Source organism: Pseudophryne corroboree, chromosome 1, assembly GCF_028390025.1.
Source record: "Pseudophryne corroboree isolate aPseCor3 chromosome 1, aPseCor3.hap2, whole genome shotgun sequence".
NCBI lineage: Eukaryota > Metazoa > Chordata > Amphibia > Anura > Myobatrachidae > Pseudophryne > Pseudophryne corroboree.
Genome location: NC_086444.1, coordinates 394944700 through 394964242, shown reverse-complemented (window position 1 = coordinate 394964242; position 19543 = coordinate 394944700). Strand labels below are relative to the sequence as shown.

The following is a 19543-nucleotide window of genomic DNA, read 5'->3' as shown; positions in this document are numbered from 1 at the left end:
ACGGAAGGGTGTGTATGTGTGTTCTTATCGCCTGATTAGGGCTATCTATGATGCTCCTGCCTTGAGCTTTGGGAATACAACTGATTTGCCTGAGCCAGGAGACGGGGATATATGGACGGGCCCATTGCATGCTGGGAGGCCGAAAAGCTTTGACCGATTGGCGCAAATCCGCTGTCGCTTCATCATATCCCAATGTTATCCTGTGGAACCTGTGGACTTAGGTGAAATACTGTTATCAGAGGTAAGTTCTTACCATAACGTATATTTCTCTGACGTCCTAGTGGATGCTGGGAACTCCGTAAGGACCATGGGGAATAGCGGCTCTGCAGGAGACTGGGCACAAAAGTAAAGCTTTAGGACTACCTGGTGTGCACTGGCTCCTCCCCCTATGACCCTCCTCCAAGCCTCAGTTAGATTTTTGTGCACGGCCGAGAAGGGTGCACACTAGGGGCTCTCCTGAGCTTCTTAGTGAAAGTTTAGTTTTAGGTTTTTTATTTTCAGTGAGACCTGCTGGCAACAGGCTCACTGCATCGTGGGACTAAGGGGAGAAGAAGCGAACCTGCCTGCTTGCAGCCAGCTTGGGCTTCTTAGGCTACTGGACACCATTAGCTCCAGAGGGACCGAACACAGGCCCAGCCTCGGAGTCCGGTCCCAGAGCCGCGCCGCCGGCCCCCTTACAGAGCCAGAAGCAAGAAGAGGTCCGGAAAAATCGTCAGCAGAAGACATCAGTCTTCAACAAGGTAGCGCACAGCACTGCAGCTGTGCGCCATTGCTCCTCAGGCACACTTCACACTCCGGTCACTGAGGGTGCAGGGCGCTAGGGGGGGGCGCCCTGAGCAGCAATGTAAAACACCTTGGCTGGCGAAAATACACCACATATAACCCCCAGGGCTATATGGATGTATTTTAACCCCTGCCAGAATTCACCAAAAAGCGGGAGAAAAGGCCGCCGAGAAGGGGGCGGAGCCTATCTCCTCAGCACACGGGCGCCATTTTCCATCACAGCTCCGCTGGAAGGACGTCTCCCTGACTCTCCCCTGCAGTCCTGCACTACAGAAAAGGGTAAAAAAGAGAGGGGGGGGCACTAATTTGGCGCAGTTTTGATAATAACAGCAGCTATAAAGGGAAAAGCACGTTATATAGTGGTATTCCTGTCTATATATAGCGCTCTGGTGTGTGCTGGCATACTCTCCCTCTGTCTCCCCAAAGGGCTAGTGGGGTCCTGTCCTCTATCAGAGCATTCCCTGTGTGTGTGCGGTGTGTCGGTACGATTGTGTCGACATGTTTGAGGAGGAAAATGAGATGGAGGCGGAGCAATTGCCTATAATAGAGTTGTCACCCCCTAGGGAGTCGACACCTGAGTGGATGAGCTTATGGAAGGAATTGCGTGACAATGTCAGCTCTTTACGAAAGACAGTTGACGATATGAGACAGCCGGCTACTCAGCTTGTGCCTGTCCAGGGGTCTCAAACGCCATCAGGGGCTCTAAAACGCCCGTTACCTCAGATGGCAGACACAGACACGGATACTGACTCCAGTGTCGACGATGATGAGACAAATGTAACTTCCAGTAGGGCCACACGTTACATGATTGAGGCAATGAAAAATGTTTTGCATATTTCTGATAATACAAGTACCACTAAAAAGGGTATTATGTTTGGTGAGAAAAAACTGCCTGTAGTTTTTCCTGTATCCGAGGAATTAAATGAAGTGTGTGATGAGGCGTGGGTTTCCCCCGATAAAAAACTGATAATTCCTAAAAGGTTATTGGCATCATACCCGTTCCCGCCAGAGGATAGGGCACGTTGGGAAACACCCCCTAGGGTGGATAAAGCGCTCACACGCTTGTCTAAACAGGTGGCACTACCCTCTCCTGATACGGCCGCCCTAAAGGAACCTGCCGACAGAAAGCAGGAGAATATCCTAAAATGTATATACACTCACACGGGTGTTATACTGCGACCGGCAATCGCCTCAGCCTGGATGTGCAGTGCTGGGGTGGCGTGGTCGGATTCCCTGACTGAAAATATTGATACCCTAGATAGGGACAGTATATTACTGACTATAGAGCATTTAAAAGATGCATTTTTATATATGCGTGATGCGCAGAGGGATATTTGCCGACTGGCATTAAGAGTTAGCGCGCTGTCCATTTCTGCCAGAAGAGGGTTATGGACGCAGCAGTGGTCAGGTGATGCGGATTCCAAAAGGCACATGGAAGTATTGCCTTATAAGGGGGAGGAGTTATTTGGGGTAGGTCTATCAGACCTGGTAGCCACGGCAACTGCTGGAAAATCCACATTTTTACCCCAGGTAGCCTCTCAACATAAGAAGACGCCGTATTATCAGGCGCAGTCCTTTCGGCCCCATAAGGGCAAGCGGGCAAAAGGCTCCTCATTTCTGCCCCGTGGCAGAGGGAGAGGAAAAAGGCTGCAGCACACAGCCAGTTCCCAGGAAAAGAAGCCCTCTCCCGCCTCCGCAAAGTCCTCAGCATGACGCTGGGGCTTTACAAGCGGACTCAGGCACGGTGGGGGCCCGTCTCAAGAAGTTCAGTGCGCAGTGGGCCCACTCGCAAGTGGACCCCTGGATCCTTCAGGTGGTATCTCAGGGGTACAAATTGGAATTCGAGACGTCTCCCCCTCGCCGTTTCCTAAAGTCTGCTTTACCGACGTCTCCCTCAGACAGGGAGGCAGTATTGCAAGCCATTCACAAGCTGTATTCCCAGCAGGTGATAATCAAGGTACCCCTCCTGCAACAGGGAAAGGGGTATTATTCCACACTGTTTGTGGTACCGAAGCCGGACGGCTCGGTGAGACCAATTTTAAATCTAAAATCCTTGAACACTTACATACAGAGGTTCAAATTCAAGATGGAGTCACTCAGAGCAGTGATTGCAAACCTGGAAGAAGGGGATTATATGGTGTCTCTGGACATCAAAGATGCTTACCTACATGTCCCAATTTACCCTTCTCACCAAGGGTACCTCAGGTTTGTGGTACAGAATTGTCACTATCCGTTTCAGACGCTGCCGTTTGGCTTGTCCACGGCACCCCGGGTCTTTACCAAGGTAATGGCCGAAATGATGATACTCCTTCGAAGGAAGGGAGTTTTAGTTATCCCTTACTTGGACGATCTCCTGATAAGGGCAAGATCCAGGGAACAGTTGGAAGTTGGGGTAGCACTATCTCAGATAGTGTTGCGGCAGCACGGTTGGATTCTCAATATTCCAAAATCGCAGCTGATCCCGACGACACGCCTTCCATTCCTAGGGATGATCCTGGACACAGTCCAGAAAAAGGTTTTTCTCCCGGAGGAGAAAGCCAGGGAGTTATCCGAGCTAGTCAGAAATCTCCTAAAACCAGGCCAAGTCTCAGTGCATCAATGCACAAGGGTCCTGGGAAAAATGGTGGCTTCCTACGAAGCAATCCCATTCGGCAGATTCCACGCAAGAACCTTCCAGTGGGATCTGCTAGACAAATGGTCCGGGTCGCATCTTCAGATGCATCAGCGGATAATCTTGTCACCAAAGACAAGGGTGTCTCTCCTGTGGTGGTTGCAGAGTGCTCATCTTCTAGAGGGCCGCAGATTCGGCATTCAGGACTGGGTCCTGGTGACCACGGATGCCAGCCTGAGAGGCTGGGGAGCAGTCACACAGGGAAGAAATTTCCAGGGCTTGTGGTCAAGCCTGGAGACATCACTTCACATAAATATCCTGGAGCTAAGGGCCATCTACAATGCTCTAAGCCTAGCAAGACCTCTGCTTCAAGGTCAGCCGGTGCTGATCCAGTCAGACAACATCACGGCAGTCGCCCACGTAAACAGACAGGGCGGCACAAGAAGCAGGAGGGCAATGGCAGAAGCTGCAAGGATTCTTCGCTGGGCGGAAAATCATGTGATAGCACTGTCAGCAGTGTTCATTCCGGGAGTGGACAACTGGGAAGCAGACTTCCTCAGCAGGCACGACCTCCACCCTGGAGAGTGGGGACTTCATCCAGAAGTCTTCCACATGATTGTGAACCGTTGGGAAAAACCAAAGGTGGACATGATGGCGTCCCGCCTCAACAAAAAACTAGACGGGTATTGCGCCAGGTCAAGGGACCCTCAGGCAATAGCTGTGGACGCTCTGGTAACACCATGGGTGTACCAGTCAGTGTATGTGTTCCCTCCTCTGCCTCTCATACCCAAGGTACTGAGAATTATAAGACGGAGAGGAGTAAGAACTATACTCGTGGCTCCGGATTGGCCAAGAAGGACTTGGTACCCGGAACTTCAAGAGATGCTCACAGAGGACCCGTGGCCTCTACCTCTAAGAAGGGACCTGCTCCAGCAGGGACCCTGTCTGTTCCAAGACTTACCGCGACGGCGTTTGACGGCATGGCGGTTGAACGCCGGATCCTGAAGGAAAAAGGCATTCCGGATGAAGTCATCCCTACCCTGATCAAAGCCAGGAAGGATGTAACCGCACAACATTATCACCGTATTTGGCGTAAATATGTTGCGTGTTGCGAGGCCAGGAAGGCCCCTACAGAGGAATTTCAACTGGGTCGTTTCCTGCATTTCCTGCAAACAGGACTGTCTATGGGCCTAAAATTAGGGTCCATTAAGGTTCAAATTTCGGCCCTGTCGATTTTCTTCCAGAAAGAACTGGCTTCAGTTCCTGAAGTTCAGACGTTTGTCAAGGGGGTACTGCATATACAGCCTCCTTTTGTGCCTCCAGTGGCACCTTGAGATCTCAATGTAGTTTTGGGGTTCCTAAAATCACATTGGTTTGAACCACTCACCACTGTGGACTTAAAATATCTCACATGGAAAGTGGTAATGCTGTTGGCCCTGGCTTCGGCCAGGCGTGTGTCAGAATTGGCGGCTTTATCCTATAAAAGCCCTTACCTAATTTTTCATACGGACAGGGCAGAATTGAGGACTCGTCCTCAATTTCTCCCTAAGGTTGTTTCAGCGTTTCACCTGAACCAGCCTATTGTGGTACCTGCGGCTACTAGGGACTTGGAGCCAGGGCCGTTTCTAGACAATTTGGCTCCCTGTGCGAGATTTAAAAATGCGCCCCCCCCCCCATTGCTATGAAAAAAATTGCGTCCCCCCATATAGCTATAAAAAGAAAAAGTATGCGCGCGCCGGAGGCGCGCGCGCTCCCGACAAGGCGTGGCCTCATCTGATATCATCACGCCCACCACAGGGGGGAAAAAATAAAAAAAGTCCCCATTTTACACATTACAGCAGCCAAGTGTCCCCATTTTACACAGTGCGGCAGGCAGGTGTCCCCATTTTACAGAGCGCAGCAGGCAGATATCCCCATTTTACACAGTACGCAGGCAGGTATCCCCATTTTACACAGTGCGGCAGGCAGGTATCCCCATTTTACAAAGTGTGGCAGGCAGGTGTCCCCATTTTACACAGTACGCAGGCAGGTATCCCCATTTTACACAGTGCGGCAGGCAGGTGTCCCCATTTTACACAGTGCGGCAGGCAGGTATCCCCATTTTACACAGTGCGGCAGGCAGGTATCCCCATTTTACAAAGTGTGGCAGGCAGATATCCCCATTTTACACAGTACGCAGGCAGGTGTCCCCATTTTACACAGTGCGGCAGGCAGGTGTCCCCATTTTACACAGTGAGGCAGGTGTCCCCATTTTACACAGTGAGGCAGGTGTCCCCATTTTACACAGTGAGGCAGGTGTCCCCATTTTACACAGTGCAGCAGGCAGGTATCCCCAGTGTGGCAGGCAGGTGTCAATTGGTGGGGGGGAAGAAGGGGGAGAGAGAGAGATATACTTACATGTTCCGCTCTTCGGATCCCGCCGCCGGACGTCCCTCGCGCCGGCCGCCGCCGCCTCCTTCCAGGCTTCTCTCCTCCCTCTCCCCGAGCGCTCCTGCTCGGGGGGCGGGGCTTCGTGGAATGACGCGTTTGCGTCATGACGTCACGACGCAAACGCGTCATTTCGCGAAACTCCGCCCCCTCGAGCAGGAGCGCTCGGGGAGAGGGAGGAGAGGGGAAATAACACTTAAAGTGCCGCGGCGGGCGCCCCGTGCGGTTGCACGGCTCGCCCGCCGCTAGAAACGGCACTGCTTGGAGGACTCCAAGCTGCTGGATGTAGTCAGGGCCCTGAAAATATATGTTTCCAGGACGGCTGGAGTCAGAAAATCTGACTCGCTGTTTATCCTGTATGCACCCAACAAGCTGGGTGCTCCTGCTTCTAAGCAGACTATTGCTCGTTGGATTTGTAGTACAATTCAGCCAGGCCTGCCACAGCCTAAATCTGTAAAAGCCCATTCCACAAGGAAGGTGGGCTCATCTTGGGCGGCTGCCCGAGGGGTCTCGGCTTTACAACTTTGCCGAGCAGCTACTTGGTCAGGGGCAAACACGTTTGCTAAATTCTACAAATTTGATACCCTGGCTGAGGAGGACCTGGAGTTCTCTCATTCGGTGCTGCAGAGTCATCCGCACTCTCCCACCCGTTTGGGAGCTTTGGTATAATCCCCATGGTCCTTACGGAGTTCCCAGCATCCACTAGGACGTCAGAGAAAATAAGAATTTACTTACCGATAATTCTATTTCTCGTCCGTAGTGGATGCTGGGCGCCCATCCCAAGTGCGGATTGTCTGCAATACTTGTACATAGTTGCTGTTACAAAAATCGGGTTTTTGTTGTTGTGAGCCATCTTTTCAGAGGCTCCGCTGTTATCATGCTGTTAACTGGGTTCAGATCACAGGTTGTACGGTGTGATTGGTGTGGCTGGTATGAGTCTTACCCGGGATTCAAAATCCTTCCTTATTGTGTACGCTCGTCCGGGCACAGTATCCTAACTGAGGCTTGGAGGAGGGTCATAGGGGGAGGAGCCAGTGCACACCAGGTAGTCCTAAAGCTTTACTTTTGTGCCCAGTCTCCTGCGGAGCCGCTATTCCCCATGGTCCTTACGGAGTTCCCAGCATCCACTACGGACTACGAGAAATAGAATTATCGGTAAGTAAATTCTTATTTTTGTGTACCCAGCTTTAGATGAGTAGTGAGGGGAGTTGCTGGTATGGCATACTGCCCTCCACCAGCCTAAACAATTTTATTTGTATTTCCTATTAAGATCATATTTGCCCACTCTCCCAGAATGGGCCGGAGGCTCCCAAAAATAGAGAGATGCTCCCAGTCGCCCAGAAGAGTGGGCAAGTCTTCCCGAGCTGGCCCACTTCCGTCCACCCAGCCACCCACTTACTATCAAACAGCAACGCATCGGCTACCGCTGTGCCAACCTGGCTGCCCCCTCTTGGCGGGTGCAGCCAGGAAGTCGAGAAATATGATTAACATTAAGAAGGATTACTGATACTATCAATGATGTATGCTTAATTCATTATAGTTTGAATAACACCATATATGTAACTTTATTGCTTACATATGTGAAACTATTCATTTCTTGTGCAATATGTACTGTAGTAGCCTGTGAGGTGCAGGCTGTTTGGGAGTTTCTGCGAGTCTGCCCTTATTTTTAAAGCAGCAATTTTTTACAAGGCAAATCTGACCTTGTTTTATCTTGTAAATGATTGCCACTTTAAAAATACGGGTAGACTCATAAATTCCCATACAATCTGCACCTCGCAGGCTATTACATATTGCCCTAGTGTTAGATTTTTCTGTAGCTATGGTGCTTTATGATTATATCCATCAGTGTATATTTATGTTTATGGGATTATAATATATATTTATTTATTGGAAGTATGTGTCCCCAGTGCATCAAATAAATGTTAGTAATTTTTTTTATTTATTTGTGGTTAAAACTGAATGCATTTACTTTGTTTTTGTTTTCCCGTTGACTATATGTTTAGTGTTATTTATGTAGTATATCTGGCATGTTAATAGTCTGGCATGTGAACTTGTTTCTTTACAATAAAGAGCCTATAACAACCGCTAATTATAAAAAGATTACTTAAGCATGTTTACATTTCTATGTTTAGGGGATTTAGGGCTTGAGGGCGATCTGAAATAAAATGTCAGTTTTGTTTTTGTTTGTTTTATTCCCAACAGATCTAGACAGCCTGCGTTCTTCATCAGAATGACTTCTCCTCTGTGTATAGCAGTAAAGCCAGTAATGACACATTGCTACGTCCTGTACAAAACCAGACCCCGGAAATCCGTATGGTCACATGTGTTTCTATGCTCTTCTAGATGTCAGCGCCAAACCCTCCGTAGCGACTAATACATTGCTTAGATGTCTAAAGAGAACAGGCAGGATCATGTTGTCTTGTTCACCAATTCATCCATATTAACCTGCATGGTGTGGGCCCCTCCTAGAACTTCCAGTCCTTGTTGCATTGCATCGTCTTATAATCCGGACAGCAGCTGGATAAAAATGTCTGCAGAGTGGTTGACTGACTGGACCTGTTTGCTGAAAGGACTTCGCGACCTGATTGCTGGCTGCATCCAAGCTGTGCGTGACTGCAATACCCTTGCACTTACCTCCGTTATCTGTCTTCTACTGTTGTTTGCATGGTATTGTTATAGAGTTGGTAAGGACCAACCCCGTTCTCCCTTTGCCACTGTTAATTTACTCATCCAGAATTCAGATGCCAAAGGCTTGCAGAATGGGTTTGCTTATTGCCACTCGCGTGAGTGCGTACGCTGTACCCATAACGATGTACTGAACCAAAAACTCTATCACAATCTGCAGGAATACGCAAAAAGGTACTCCTGGTCTGGCATGGGCAGAATTCACAAAGGCATCCGTGAACAAGGTCGTTATCTAAATGACAGGCCATCCATACAAAAGCCAGAGGTTTTCTTTCTTCCTGATTTACCTACTATGCCATATTTTACACGGGATGCTCAAAAGCATGACGTGGAACTGCTAGAACAGAACTTTGCCACCATCCTTAGTGAGTTTGAAGTCCTCTACAAGGCTTTTTCAAACTGCAGCTTGCCCCTAGGGTGGAAAGTAAACAGTACGCCAACTGGGGAATGGTTCACATTTTATTTGGTCAACCAAGGTGTGTGCATACCTTCCAATTGCAAGAAATGCCCACGGACGTATCGTTTGCTTGGAAGCCTCCGTACCTTCATTGGCAACAATGTGTTTGGGAATGCTTGTATATCTGTGCTTACTCCGGGAACAGTCATCACAGAGCACTATGGGCCCACCAACATCAGGATAAGATGCCATCTGGGTATGTATTTTCTTACAGTATTAATATAAGTGTAGTGTGTGCTGTTTCAATGATTACTGGAACAATGTATAATAATAGTCCACTACCAACGTCCGCTTTGTTACTGATTAATGCTCTTAAATCTGGGGTGAGCTCTAATATGAAAATGATTGGTCACTTCAGAAATATTTGATCTTCAATGTTCTGAGGAGTATTCTATAAATTACAGATAGTTTGTCAGGTTACCATACATAGGGGTCAATCCTATTACCTGCAAAGGGTGCGATGTGCCGTTCCTACAGCGTTTAAACGCCAGCAACGACGCCCAATCCCGCACGCTTCACGGGCTGGTTTCTGCCCGAACTTGCACAAAAGTGCTCTGAGGCCTTTGGGCAGTGAGCACTTTTGTGCGAATTTGGGCTGCCATATAGTTGGCCACTTCTGCAGTGATTTTCACCAGCGATATCATCGCGGCTAATAGGATCGACCCCATAGAATGAAAACGAATCAACTACTTTAAAAAAAGAACAATATATATGCCCAGTTAGTGTCCTGGGTAATAATATGAGTAATGTTCTGTGGAAAGCTGTAATAAAGACCAAAATAATCTCATCCAAAATGTGGGTTGTGACACAAATTGTAACTGGTGTGTCAGTGAAACCATCCGTGAACTGTAGCTTAGCAGAATGTGCCTTAAGGTGCATACACATGGGGTGTTTTTGTCGAGAGTGTATGCAGAGCGATGATGTGAACATCGCTGGCAGGAAAATAGCTCAGTGCATAAACACTGAGCGATTTTCCCTGTGCCCAGCGATGTTCACAGGGGGTGAAGCACTTTTTACAGTAGGAGACCGTGGAAAGTGCTTCACTCGGCTGAACAAACAGCCCGACGGATGGCGGTGGCTAGCGATGATGCAGGGGCGTGCATCAGCGCTCACCACTCATCGCCGGCCTTACGCACTGGCCGAGTTTGAGCTCAAAACACCAAAAGTCAGCTACTTTGAGCTCAAAATCGCCCAGTGTGTATGGGCCTTTAGCCTGCAAGGTCCTGATTCATGTTTGCAAGTAAAGAAAAAAAGCAAGTAAAGGTGTGTACACACGGTGAGATCCTTGCTGTGTCTGATTTTGATTATTACACTGCAAATTAGATTGCAAATTGAACACACCCCACCCAAATCTAACTCCCTCAGCACATGTTACATCTGCCCCCCTGCAGTGCACATGGGGGGTAATTCCAAGTTGATCGCAGCAGGAAATTTTTTAGCAGTTGGGCAAAACCATGTGCACTGCAGGGGAGGCAGATATAACATGTGCAGAAAGAGTTAGATTTGGGTGGGTTATTTTGTTTCTGTGCAGGGTAAATACTGGCTGCTTTATTTTTACACTGCAAATTAGATTGCAAATTGAACACACCACACACAAATCTAACTTTCTCTGCACATGTTAAAGCTGCCTCCCCTGCAGTGCACATGGTTTTGCCCAACTGCTAACAAAATTCCTGCTGCGATCAACTTGGAATTACCCCCATGATCAGGTCTGAATTAGGCCCATAGTCTTTTGTATTACCAAGCCCAGATTCAAATATTTTGGCCAACCCCAGAGCTCCGTTACCCCATTCTCCATCCTCTCCCATTTATACAGAAAATGTATTACTATGCCTGCATGGATGTGTATTACGACACATTTGCTCTCTGCATATAAAACATATGCTCCATAGACCTAGCAATTTTAGTCCCTTTGCATACAGAGACAGATACTTGTTTCTGCTGTACTAGAAAGGTTTTATTCATGCCTAATATTGATTGAATTTGTTGCTCATAAAATAAATGGTTTACAGACACATAAACCAGACACATATACTGCTACTGCTGCGGAATTTGTGCCCATTGGGCAACCAGACTCTAATATTCTACAGAATTTTCAGCGGATGCAGATACTTATTTAATTCAGATGAAAGAGGACTAGAGTAGAAGCTTATTTTCAGTTTACCAACATTGACATTCAGACAAAACAAGATGTAGATAACACTAATAGTGAGAGCTAAAAACCTGTACACCAGGTATTTGTATAATCAATTAAAGAAACCACTACTACAAACACTAAGCAAAAAATCACCTAGCAGATATAACATGTGCAGTGAGAGTTAGATTTGGGTGGGTTATATTGTTTCTGTGCAGAGCAAAAACTGCCTGCTTTATTTTTACTGCAATTTAGATTTCAGTTTGAACACACCCCACCCAAATCTAACTCCCTCAGCACATGTTACATCTGCCCCCCTGCAGTGCACATGGGGGGTAATTCCAAGTTGATCGCAGCAGGAAATTTTTTAGCAGTTGGGCAAAACCATGTGCACTGCAGGGGAGGCAGATATAACATGTGCAGAAAGAGTTAGATTTGGGTGGGTTATTTTGTTTCTGTGCAGGGTAAATACTGGCTGCTTTATTTTTACACTGCAAATTAGATTGCAAATTGAACACACCACACACAAATCTAACTTTCTCTGCACATGTTAAAGCTGCCTCCCCTGCAGTGCACATGGTTTTGCCCAACTGCTAACAAAATTCCTGCTGCGATCAACTTGGAATTACCCCCATGATCAGGTCTGAATTAGGCCCATAGTCTTTTGTATTACCAAGCCCAGATTCAAATATTTTGGCCAACCCCAGAGCTCCGTTACCCCATTCTCCATCCTCTCCCATTTATACAGAAAATGTATTACTATGCCTGCATGGATGTGTATTACGACACATTTGCTCTCTGCATATAAAACATATGCTCCATAGACCTAGCAATTTTAGTCCCTTTGCATACAGAGACAGATACTTGTTTCTGCTGTACTAGAAAGGTTTTATTCATGCCTAATATTGATTGAATTTGTTGCTCATAAAATAAATGGTTTACAGACACATAAACCAGACACATATACTGCTACTGCTGCGGAATTTGTGCCCATTGGGCAACCAGACTCTAATATTCTACAGAATTTTCAGCGGATGCAGATACTTATTTAATTCAGATGAAAGAGGACTAGAGTAGAAGCTTATTTTCAGTTTACCAACATTGACATTCAGACAAAACAAGATGTAGATAACACTAATAGTGAGAGCTAAAAACCTGTACACCAGGTATTTGTATAATCAATTAAAGAAACCACTACTACAAACACTAAGCAAAAAATCACCTAGCAGATATAACATGTGCAGTGAGAGTTAGATTTGGGTGGGTTATATTGTTTCTGTGCAGAGCAAAAACTGCCTGCTTTATTTTTACTGCAATTTAGATTTCAGTTTGAACACACCCCACCCAAATCTAACTCCCTCAGCACATGTTACATCTGCCCCCCTGCAGTGCACATGGGGGGTAATTCCAAGTTGATCGCAGCAGGAAATTTTTTAGCAGTTGGGCAAAACCATGTGCACTGCAGGGGAGGCAGATATAACATGTGCAGAAAGAGTTAGATTTGGGTGGGTTATTTTGTTTCTGTGCAGGGTAAATACTGGCTGCTTTATTTTTACACTGCAAATTAGATTGCAAATTGAACACACCACACACAAATCTAACTTTCTCTGCACATGTTAAAGCTGCCTCCCCTGCAGTGCACATGGTTTTGCCCAACTGCTAACAAAATTCCTGCTGCGATCAACTTGGAATTACCCCCATGATCAGGTCTGAATTAGGCCCATAGTCTTTTGTATTACCAAGCCCAGATTCAAATATTTTGGCCAACCCCAGAGCTCCGTTACCCCATTCTCCATCCTCTCCCATTTATACAGAAAATGTATTACTATGCCTGCATGGATGTGTATTACGACACATTTGCTCTCTGCATATAAAACATATGCTCCATAGACCTAGCAATTTTAGTCCCTTTGCATACAGAGACAGATACTTGTTTCTGCTGTACTAGAAAGGTTTTATTCATGCCTAATATTGATTGAATTTGTTGCTCATAAAATAAATGGTTTACAGACACATAAACCAGACACATATACTGCTACTGCTGCGGAATTTGTGCCCATTGGGCAACCAGACTCTAATATTCTACAGAATTTTCAGCGGATGCAGATACTTATTTAATTCAGATGAAAGAGGACTAGAGTAGAAGCTTATTTTCAGTTTACCAACATTGACATTCAGACAAAACAAGATGTAGATAACACTAATAGTGAGAGCTAAAAACCTGTACACCAGGTATTTGTATAATCAATTAAAGAAACCACTACTACAAACACTAAGCAAAAAATCACCTAGCAGATATAACATGTGCAGTGAGAGTTAGATTTGGGTGGGTTATATTGTTTCTGTGCAGAGCAAAAACTGCCTGCTTTATTTTTACTGCAATTTAGATTTCAGTTTGAACACACCCCACCCAAATCTAACTCCCTCAGCACATGTTACATCTGCCCCCCTGCAGTGCACATGGGGGGTAATTCCAAGTTGATCGCAGCAGGAAATTTTTTAGCAGTTGGGCAAAACCATGTGCACTGCAGGGGAGGCAGATATAACATGTGCAGAAAGAGTTAGATTTGGGTGGGTTATTTTGTTTCTGTGCAGGGTAAATACTGGCTGCTTTATTTTTACACTGCAAATTAGATTGCAAATTGAACACACCACACACAAATCTAACTTTCTCTGCACATGTTAAAGCTGCCTCCCCTGCAGTGCACATGGTTTTGCCCAACTGCTAACAAAATTCCTGCTGCGATCAACTTGGAATTACCCCCATGATCAGGTCTGAATTAGGCCCATAGTCTTTTGTATTACCAAGCCCAGATTCAAATATTTTGGCCAACCCCAGAGCTCCGTTACCCCATTCTCCATCCTCTCCCATTTATACAGAAAATGTATTACTATGCCTGCATGGATGTGTATTACGACACATTTGCTCTCTGCATATAAAACATATGCTCCATAGACCTAGCAATTTTAGTCCCTTTGCATACAGAGACAGATACTTGTTTCTGCTGTACTAGAAAGGTTTTATTCATGCCTAATATTGATTGAATTTGTTGCTCATAAAATAAATGGTTTACAGACACATAAACCAGACACATATACTGCTACTGCTGCGGAATTTGTGCCCATTGGGCAACCAGACTCTAATATTCTACAGAATTTTCAGCGGATGCAGATACTTATTTAATTCAGATGAAAGAGGACTAGAGTAGAAGCTTATTTTCAGTTTACCAACATTGACATTCAGACAAAACAAGATGTAGATAACACTAATAGTGAGAGCTAAAAACCTGTACACCAGGTATTTGTATAATCAATTAAAGAAACCACTACTACAAACACTAAGCAAAAAATCACCTAGCAGATATAACATGTGCAGTGAGAGTTAGATTTGGGTGGGTTATATTGTTTCTGTGCAGAGCAAAAACTGCCTGCTTTATTTTTACTGCAATTTAGATTTCAGTTTGAACACACCCCACCCAAATCTAACTCCCTCAGCACATGTTACATCTGCCCCCCTGCAGTGCACATGGGGGGTAATTCCAAGTTGATCGCAGCAGGAAATTTTTTAGCAGTTGGGCAAAACCATGTGCACTGCAGGGGAGGCAGATATAACATGTGCAGAAAGAGTTAGATTTGGGTGGGTTATTTTGTTTCTGTGCAGGGTAAATACTGGCTGCTTTATTTTTACACTGCAAATTAGATTGCAAATTGAACACACCACACACAAATCTAACTTTCTCTGCACATGTTAAAGCTGCCTCCCCTGCAGTGCACATGGTTTTGCCCAACTGCTAACAAAATTCCTGCTGCGATCAACTTGGAATTACCCCCATGATCAGGTCTGAATTAGGCCCATAGTCTTTTGTATTACCAAGCCCAGATTCAAATATTTTGGCCAACCCCAGAGCTCCGTTACCCCATTCTCCATCCTCTCCCATTTATACAGAAAATGTATTACTATGCCTGCATGGATGTGTATTACGACACATTTGCTCTCTGCATATAAAACATATGCTCCATAGACCTAGCAATTTTAGTCCCTTTGCATACAGAGACAGATACTTGTTTCTGCTGTACTAGAAAGGTTTTATTCATGCCTAATATTGATTGAATTTGTTGCTCATAAAATAAATGGTTTACAGACACATAAACCAGACACATATACTGCTACTGCTGCGGAATTTGTGCCCATTGGGCAACCAGACTCTAATATTCTACAGAATTTTCAGCGGATGCAGATACTTATTTAATTCAGATGAAAGAGGACTAGAGTAGAAGCTTATTTTCAGTTTACCAACATTGACATTCAGACAAAACAAGATGTAGATAACACTAATAGTGAGAGCTAAAAACCTGTACACCAGGTATTTGTATAATCAATTAAAGAAACCACTACTACAAACACTAAGCAAAAAATCACCTAGCAGATATAACATGTGCAGTGAGAGTTAGATTTGGGTGGGTTATATTGTTTCTGTGCAGAGCAAAAACTGCCTGCTTTATTTTTACTGCAATTTAGATTTCAGTTTGAACACACCCCACCCAAATCTAACTCCCTCAGCACATGTTACATCTGCCCCCCTGCAGTGCACATGGGGGGTAATTCCAAGTTGATCGCAGCAGGAAATTTTTTAGCAGTTGGGCAAAACCATGTGCACTGCAGGGGAGGCAGATATAACATGTGCAGAAAGAGTTAGATTTGGGTGGGTTATTTTGTTTCTGTGCAGGGTAAATACTGGCTGCTTTATTTTTACACTGCAAATTAGATTGCAAATTGAACACACCACACACAAATCTAACTCTCTCTGCACATGTTAAAGCTGCCTCCCCTGCAGTGCACATGGTTTTGCCCAACTGCTAACAAAATTCCTGCTGCGATCAACTTGGAATTACCCCCATGATCAGGTCTGAATTAGGCCCATAGTCTTTTGTATTACCAAGCCCAGATTCAAATATTTTGGCCAACCCCAGAGCTCCGTTACCCCATTCTCCATCCTCTCCCATTTATACAGAAAATGTATTACTATGCCTGCATGGATGTGTATTACGACACATTTGCTCTCTGCATATAAAACATATGCTCCATAGACCTAGCAATTTTAGTCCCTTTGCATACAGAGACAGATACTTGTTTCTGCTGTACTAGAAAGGTTTTATTCATGCCTAATATTGATTGAATTTGTTGCTCATAAAATAAATGGTTTACAGACACATAAACCAGACACATATACTGCTACTGCTGCGGAATTTGTGCCCATTGGGCAACCAGACTCTAATATTCTACAGAATTTTCAGCGGATGCAGATACTTATTTAATTCAGATGAAAGAGGACTAGAGTAGAAGCTTATTTTCAGTTTACCAACATTGACATTCAGACAAAACAAGATGTAGATAACACTAATAGTGAGAGCTAAAAACCTGTACACCAGGTATTTGTATAATCAATTAAAGAAACCACTACTACAAACACTAAGCAAAAAATCACCTAGCAGATATAACATGTGCAGTGAGAGTTAGATTTGGGTGGGTTATATTGTTTCTGTGCAGAGCAAAAACTGCCTGCTTTATTTTTACTGCAATTTAGATTTCAGTTTGAACACACCCCACCCAAATCTAACTCCCTCAGCACATGTTACATCTGCCCCCCTGCAGTGCACATGGGGGGTAATTCCAAGTTGATCGCAGCAGGAAATTTTTTAGCAGTTGGGCAAAACCATGTGCACTGCAGGGGAGGCAGATATAACATGTGCAGAAAGAGTTAGATTTGGGTGGGTTATTTTGTTTCTGTGCAGGGTAAATACTGGCTGCTTTATTTTTACACTGCAAATTAGATTGCAAATTGAACACACCACACAAAAATCTAACTCTCTCTGCACATGTTAAAGCTGCCTCCCCTGCAGTGCACATGGTTTTGCCCAACTGCTAACAAAATTCCTGCTGCGATCAACTTGGAATTACCCCCATGATCAGGTCTGAATTAGGCCCATAGTCTTTTGTATTACCAAGCCCAGATTCAAATATTTTGGCCAACCCCAGAGCTCCGTTACCCCATTCTCCATCCTCTCCCATTTATACAGAAAATGTATTACTATGCCTGCATGGATGTGTATTACGACACATTTGCTCTCTGCATATAAAACATATGCTCCATAGACCTAGCAATTTTAGTCCCTTTGCATACAGAGACAGATACTTGTTTCTGCTGTACTAGAAAGGTTTTATTCATGCCTAATATTGATTGAATTTGTTGCTCATAAAATAAATGGTTTACAGACACATAAACCAGACACATATACTGCTACTGCTGCGGAATTTGTGCCCATTGGGCAACCAGACTCTAATATTCTACAGAATTTTCAGCGGATGCAGATACTTATTTAATTCAGATGAAAGAGGACTAGAGTAGAAGCTTATTTTCAGTTTACCAACATTGACATTCAGACAAAACAAGATGTAGATAACACTAATAGTGAGAGCTAAAAACCTGTACACCAGGTATTTGTATAATCAATTAAAGAAACCACTACTACAAACACTAAGCAAAAAATCACCTAGCAGATATAACATGTGCAGTGAGAGTTAGATTTGGGTGGGTTATATTGTTTCTGTGCAGAGCAAAAACTGCCTGCTTTATTTTTACTGCAATTTAGATTTCAGTTTGAACACACCCCACCCAAATCTAACTCCCTCAGCACATGTTACATCTGCCCCCCTGCAGTGCACATGGGGGGTAATTCCAAGTTGATCGCAGCAGGAAATTTTTTAGCAGTTGGGCAAAACCATGTGCACTGCAGGGGAGGCAGATATAACATGTGCAGAAAGAGTTAGATTTGGGTGGGTTATTTTGTTTCTGTGCAGGGTAAATACTGGCTGCTTTATTTTTACACTGCAAATTAGATTGCAAATTGAACACACCACACACAAATCTAACTCTCTCTGCACATGTTAAAGCTGCCTCCCCTGCAGTGCACATGGTTTTGCCCAACTGCTAACAAAATTCCTGCTGCGATCAACTTGGAATTACCCCCATGATCAGGTCTGAATTAGGCCCATAGTCTTTTGTATTACCAAGCCCAGATTCAAATATTTTGGCCAACCCCAGAGCTCCGTTACCCCATTCTCCATCCTCTCCCATTTATACAGAAAATGTATTACTATGCCTGCATGGATGTGTATTACGACACATTTGCTCTCTGCATATAAAACATATGCTCCATAGACCTAGCAATTTTAGTCCCTTTGCATACAGAGACAGATACTTGTTTCTGCTGTACTAGAAAGGTTTTATTCATGCCTAATATTGATTGAATTTGTTGCTCATAAAATAAATGGTTTACAGACACATAAACCAGACACATATACTGCTACTGCTGCGGAATTTGTGCCCATTGGGCAACCAGACTCTAATATTCTACAGAATTTTCAGCGGATGCAGATACTTATTTAATTCAGATGAAAGAGGACTAGAGTAGAAGCTTATTTTCAGTTTACCAACATTGACATTCAGACAAAACAAGATGTAGATAACACTAATAGTGAGAGCTAAAAACCTGTACACCAGGTATTTGTATAATCAATTAAAGAAACCACTACTACAAACACTAAGCAAAAAATCACCTAGCAGATATAACATGTGCAGTGAGAGTTAGATTTGGGTGGGTTATATTGTTTCTGTGCAGAGCAAAAACTGCCTGCTTTATTTTTACTGCAATTTAGATTTCAGTTTGAACACACCCCACCCAAATCTAACTCCCTCAGCACATGTTACATCTGCCCCCCTGCAGTGCACATGGGGGGTAATTCCAAGTTGATCGCAGCAGGAAATTTTTTAGCAGTTGGGCAAAACCATGTGCACTGCAGGGGAGGCAGATATAACATGTGCAGAAAGAGTTAGATTTGGGTGGGTTATTTTGTTTCTGTGCAGGGTAAATACTGGCTGCTTTATTTTTACACTGCAAATTAGATTGCAAATTGAACACACCACACACAAATCTAACTTTCTCTGCACATGTTAAAGCTGCCTCCCCTGCAGTGCACATGGTTTTGCCCAACTGCTAACAAAATTCCTGCTGCGATCAACTTGGAATTACCCCCATGATCAGGTCTGAATTAGGCCCATAGTCTTTTGTATTACCAAGCCCAGATTCAAATATTTTGGCCAACCCCAGAGCTCCGTTACCCCATTCTCCATCCTCTCCCATTTATACAGAAAATGTATTACTATGCCTGCATGGATGTGTATTACGACACATTTGCTCTCTGCATATAAAACATATGCTCCATAGACCTAGCAATTTTAGTCCCTTTGCATACAGAGACAGATACTTGTTTCTGCTGTACTAGAAAGGTTTTATTCATGCCTAATATTGATTGAATTTGTTGCTCATAAAATAAATGGTTTACAGACACATAAACCAGACACATATACTGCTACTGCTGCGG

The 19543-nt window shown here is 44.5% G+C and overlaps 1 protein-coding gene across 2 annotated transcripts in view; it reads left to right on the top strand.

Moving 5' to 3' along the window:
- The window catches only part of ASPHD2 (aspartate beta-hydroxylase domain containing 2), a 182670-nt gene that overhangs the window by 122213 nt on the left and 40914 nt on the right, over window positions 1-19543 (top strand). Inside the window, exons 2-3 of one of the 2 annotated variants that reach the window (XM_063913205.1) lie at window positions 8027-8135; window positions 8670-9162. In XM_063913205.1, the coding sequence (XP_063769275.1) occupies window positions 8027-8135; window positions 8670-9162 (602 nt within the window). Of the gene's footprint in view, window positions 1-8026; window positions 9163-19543 lie in introns of both variants that reach the window. The other variant, XM_063913204.1, reaches the window with a different exon arrangement.